General features: G+C 33.1%; 1 protein-coding gene across 1 annotated transcript; it reads right to left on the bottom strand.

Moving 5' to 3' along the window:
- Positions 1 to 597: 597 nt before the first annotated feature.
- LOC120080010 (pentatricopeptide repeat-containing protein At3g02490, mitochondrial-like) lies at positions 598 to 2,994 on the bottom strand. Its single transcript, XM_039034532.1, has one exon. The coding sequence runs from the start codon at positions 2,871 to 2,873 to the stop codon at positions 891 to 893; it is 1,983 nt and encodes a 660-aa protein (XP_038890460.1). The 5' UTR covers positions 2,874 to 2,994; the 3' UTR covers positions 598 to 890.
- Positions 2,995 to 6,175: the final 3,181 nt, after the last annotated feature.

The raw sequence follows: 6,175 nt of genomic DNA on the forward strand, positions 1-6,175 counted from the left end.
CCAAATCAGTTGTCTTACAATAAACACCAAGAACTAAAAAAAACTCAAACCAGTTCATTACGGATGAGAACACACACTACCTTTTTCACTCGTTTAGCAATGAGAACCTTGAACACATAAGAGTGTGAAATTTTCCGAATGAAAAAAAAAAAGCTACAATAAAGTAAACAGAGCAGAATGCTTGTACACATGCGCAGCTTACTCTAAAGTCCAAAATTAGCAGAGTTAAGGGCTTTACCATACAATGGCCTCTTACACAGCAGCACCGAAAGAATGTTATCTGATATTCTTGTCCCCCCAAGAAGCTTTAAGAGCAACATCTTGGAGATGACAGCCTGAACTTTCAGCTTTTCTGGAAGTTCTCTATTTTCTACATAAAACTCAGATAGGTATATGTACTAGGGGTCAAGAATCAATCACATAATTGATGTTTTTCACACTGTGATTTTAAACAAATCTTCTCTGCATCTTTCCTGATCATAAGAGAAGTTGAAAATAAAGAACTAAAATAACTTTTGAAAATTTGATTGGTTAATGAAAATTTTAATAAGCTGGTTTTGTCAACAAGTTAATTCAAACTCAATTTAGAATATTTAGTAATTCTGTAATGATTTATAAACAAAAATAAAAAATAAAAAACTCAACTTTATAGGAGGCTACAAAATAGAGACCCTAGATTACATAAATAAGACAGGAAGTAGTAGGAAACTGGAGCTCGATCACAGGAAACTTGTTCCCGCAATTTTTATTCTCCACAAAGTTAATTTAATCATGCTCCATTGGGCCAACAAATTTTGGAAACAGATGAAGTATTTGAAACAAAACCTTTTAATTGATCAAATACCACAAGAAACCTCATAAACTACATTGCAGGGAGACATTATGTGAGTCTAAGAAGCCAGCTTTTGGGGAGGAGGAGCTTCTACAGGCTTCATGGAATAAAAAAGATCCAAAACATCAGCATGGTTACGAATGTAACCGGGGCATTTTGAAAGAAAGTCTTGAGCATCCCCATGCCTTCCAGCTTGGAAAAACGCTTCAAACAAATGGAGAACCACTGACGTAGAAGGGAATTTCTTCGATGTCATGCCCTTTAGGAAACCAATGGCATCATCAGCTGTTCCAAACTTCGATACATATGAGATAAATGGTTCAATAAATGGTGGAAATTCATGATTTCTCATCATCCCCAACAATTTCAAAGCTTCTTTGAATTTCCCTCGGAGCAGTAGCTTGTTTATCAATGTTTTGTAAGTAGAATGGCGCGGTTTTAGCTGCTTTTCATCGACAAGATTGACGAGCAGATGGCTAGCATCAGTTTCTAGTTTCTTTTGACAGTAGCCGTTTACTATTAAATCCAAAGCATATCCAGCAGAAGAGACTCCTCCTTTTTCAACCATTTTGTGGATACAATCAGAAGCCTTAGCAAGATCTCCAGCAGCACAGTGCCCTTCAATCAAAGATGCCCAGGTCTTGTTGTCTGGATTACATCCAGAAGCTTCTAAGCTATTCATGAAATCATTAGCTTCATCACTTTTGCCAGTCCTACTGAGTCGATATGCAACCTTTCTCTTCAAACCACCACTAGATACATATCCATACTCTTTCATTACATTGAAAACCTCATTGAACTCTCCAATTCTACCAACACTAGTCAGAGACTTGAGAACTGCAAAAACCATTGAATCCGTCAACACATTACCTGTCTCTGAAAATATCTTCAATGTCCTTGAGAATAGATCTAGATCTAAATGCTTACTAACTGCTATTTTCTTTAACAGAAAAGTAAGACAATCCGCCGAAGGCTTATTACCTCCAGCCATTGCAAACACATACAAATTTACAGCTTCCTCAATCATTCTTCTTTTACAAAATCGTCCCAACACCTTGGCAAATGTCTCGACGTCCATTTCGTAACCATGGCTCCTCATTTCATCTGCTACTTTCCAAAATCTATCAATACAATCTTCCCTTCCTAACACCCTAGCCATGGCATTATAAGTTTGCTTATCATGCTTAAACATCCCACTCTCATCAATCCATCGGAAAAATATTAATGCTTTTGTTGGTTCTGTGCAAAGATCCTCCAATATCATCTGAACCATATCACTTGAAAATGAAACACTCATATCACGCAATTGCTGCTCAACATCCTCTCCCCACACATTCTTCCTGATAAGTCTGTAGACGATTAAACCAATCTTCTCCGGAGACCTGTCAATGGATCCTGAAGCAAACACATCTCTCAACTTCTCAGCTTCACTCTCCAATCCATCCTTCTCAAACTTCTCCAATACCTTATCCCGTACAGTTTTTGATATCCCATAACCCTTTTTCTTCATATTACAATTCAAATCCCAAAACTCCTTAACAAGGCCATTAACACCTAGGATCCCCAGCATCAAGTTATACGACTTGGAGCTAAGTTTCTCACCATAATCCCCGGAAACCCAATCGAAAAACCTGATAGCACAATCAGGGTTCGACTCAAGTTTCCCCAATACCTCCAAAACCAAACCATGACTAATAACAGTACCATTCAACTCTAAACCTTTCCTAATTTCATCCACATCACGAGATTTAGAGAAAATGTCAACCACAACAGTACGATCGGATTCCTGTTCAGCCGCCGGTTCGGAGGAGAACGTTCGAGGGGTTCCGTATATGGGTTTTACGATACTCTTGAAGTGAGAATCGGAAATGGGCGGCGACGCCGTGTGGTGAACGGGATGCTTAGGAAACAGTGACGATAGAGAGCGAAGTGATTGCAGATTGGGATGGGAAAGTACCTGAAAATGTGAGGAGTTGGATGAAATGCGAAGTTGAGACCGAAAATGAGCTCGTAAACGAAGCAGTCGCCATGAATGTCTCATATTGCGGCTTTAGGGCAAAGAATTGGAAGCAGAACGAAGCCAAAGTGAGATGCAGAGACAGTGGGAGAAGTAGGGTTTTAGAGAAGAATAAAATAAAATAAATAAAAACTGATTTTATTGGAAAAATGAAAAACCCAAACTTTATAAAGTAATGTGCACTAAAAATAAAATGAAGATTTCTCAAATATTTTTTTTCTTTGTATCGTATTGTATTTTTGTATTCTTGGTGTATTGAAATTTGTTGATTAAACTTTATAGCTAAACTATAGGTTACATTTTTTTTAATAGAAAGATATTTGTCATCATATACCAATATGAGTATAGTTTAACTGGTATAGCTATAAATTCATATTATCAACTTAACTTAAGTTTGATTTTTCCATCTCATGTTGTTAAAAAAAAATAAGCGTAAATTGCAAAAACCACCTCTAAAGTATTGTGGTAGTTATAATTATACCTTTTAACTTAATTTTAAAAATTAAATCCCCAAATTTATGTAAATATTAAAATTGGGTCAAAATGAACCTTTAAATTTACATAATTAACATTTGTATGAGTTTAAGAGTTTAATATTTATCATTTGTGAATCTAATTTCTATAATTATTGTAAACTTAAGAGTCTAATTTTAACCATTATAAAAGTTTAGGGACCAATTTATGATGCTTGAAGGTGAGTAGACCTCTGGTTGGATTTTTCAACTTGATGTCTTCTTAAGGCAAGCCATCCCACTATGATTGGAGAATTCATCATTATTGTAACGTTTGAAAAAATGTGTTCTTTTATAAATTTGAGAGATCTCACACATGAGGTTTCCTATATAATACTTGCTTTCATTGAGCATAACAAAACAAGGAATTCCCGTTGGATAATGTAACATCATATAAGAGTGTAGTTTCTTTATTGTGTAGACAATGATCCATCTCATTTGTCTCAATAAAGTTGAACCAAAACTATATGTATATTGAGCTATCCTCCTAAATCAAATTCACGTTGGTTAATGAGATTCGACCTAACTTTTTGTTTACAAGTTTTAGCATTATTTTTTATGCATTATTGTTTATGAAAGTTTTGATTGAGTATTTTTGAGTGATTTTTATATGAGTGGTCTATTTTTGGATGTTCAAATGAGAATTGACCTAACTCATGAGAAAAATAAGTTTATTGGCCTTTTGCTTTACCAAATTCACGGGTGAGGAGTGGAGATCTCGCTCCCGTTATCCTCCCACTCAATTTGCTTCTTCTATGGTGAAGATCTTCCTGCTCCTCGATTCTCGTTCCTATTGCTCAATCTTGTGTCCGCTCCTATTCCCCGATTCACACTCGCTCTCCGAATCAAGGTCGGAAGGAGGAAAAAGTGAATTTAGAATCAGATAAAGAAAAAAAAGTATTTACATTCCATTTAGGAATTAGAAGACCACTCTTGCCCAAAAAAGAAAGGGTTTAAAAAAAAGTTGCAAATTGGATTTAAATCTCCAAACTTTTGTAGATTGTATTAAAAGAAAAAAAGAAAATCCCCAATTGAAGAAGGGACACAATTATCCAAACAATCGAGAAATTAGTCTATAAATATATTTCATCTTTAAATTGAATATTTACTTTGTTTCATCACTCTTTTTTTCCATAAAATTTTTTCTCTGTCTAAAAATTGTTAAAACTTGTTCCACAATAAATTTAATCTATTATTCTTTCACATGAGATAATTACTATTGAGACTCTAACATTAGAATGAATAAAATTATTTCAAGTTACTAATCTTCTAGTTTTATTTGATATTACTTATTTCTTAAGTTTAACACGTTTGACACATAAAATTTGAAATTTTGCACCCTATTATTCTTAAAGAAAACAAAGAAGATTTTAAAGTTAATTGTCACATCATTTTTTTTTCAAATTAAATAGTTTACATATATATATGTAAACTATTTATATAACAATTTTTTAATGCCACGTCATTTTTTTTCAAATTAAATAGTTTATATATATATATATTACTCTCCACTTGAACAACTATCGAAGAATTCATTAAAATTCCATTAATATGCTTAAAATGTAGTTTCTTCTTCTCATATGTTTTTTTTAAAAAATAATTGCACTTTTAATATTGTATTTAGATAAGTCATAATTGATCATTAACCTAAATTTTGATGGAGATAAATCATAATAATAATCATTTAGCAACAGTATTTTGAATATTTTGCAGGCATTGAAGATATATTGATATATATATTTCAACATAAAAAAAAATCCATTTGGCATTTATTTGAGATTTTGATCAAAGGCCTCCTAATAAAAGGAGTAACCAAACAAATCCCAAGAGCCAAAAGGAAAGCTCATAATATTTATATATAGAAAGAAAAAAAAACCTCTTTCCTCTCATAAAGAGATTTTGAAAGGGTTGGAAACAAACCCAATGTTACTAAAGAAAATATATAACTCTCCTAAGAGAGCATTCAAGCAAAATTAATTAAACGTTGAAAATGAGAGGTGGTTTCATTTGTTGACAGTATCTTTGACAGCATCAGCAACTCCTTGAACTTTAGCTTTCATTTGTTGTCCTACTTCTTGAACGGACTCTTTGGTCGATTGGACTGCATCACTTGTCTTATCCATCATGTTGCTCACCTTTTCCTATATAAAAACACAAACCAGCATATTACCTATCACTTTTTGAATTTCAAATTCGAAAAATAAATTTGGACAATTTTTGTTAATGATGACAATAAATTTCAAAGACAATAGATAAGAAAAACACATGAGCTTGGCCTTTTGCTTCTCCAGTGTGATAGCTCATCTTATGAGAGTTTTCAGCCATTTTTTTGAAAGAAGAATTTAGAAAAGAAGAAAGAACCAAGAAATTGAAAGAGGATTTGTGAATATGATTCTCAAGTTTGTTTGATTTAGAAACTCAAGTTTGGTGCTATTTTTATAGTAGTTTGAATGGAATCACCAATTGACACGTGTAATGCAATCAATGGAAGCACCATGCCACGTGTTATCCAATTAATGGAACTATTATAGATGAGGCCCATGACCCCATTGACTAGGTAATGGCAAGAATGGTTCATTTTTAAGTAATGGACCATTATTCTCAATTTAGAATTTTTTATTAATTAAAAAAAGTCTAATATAACAAGATAAATATCAATTTCCTACTCGTTCGAGGGTTGTATCAATTAATATTTTGAACTAACAAGTATAGTCATCTTAAATTATAAATTTATAAGGGATCAATTTAGATATTCTATTAGAATTTTATGTTCAAAACTATTGGGACATATATATATATATATGTATATGAGAC

This window comes from Benincasa hispida, chromosome 6 (genome assembly GCF_009727055.1).
Source record: "Benincasa hispida cultivar B227 chromosome 6, ASM972705v1, whole genome shotgun sequence".
NCBI classification, from domain to species: Eukaryota; Viridiplantae; Streptophyta; class Magnoliopsida; order Cucurbitales; family Cucurbitaceae; genus Benincasa; species Benincasa hispida.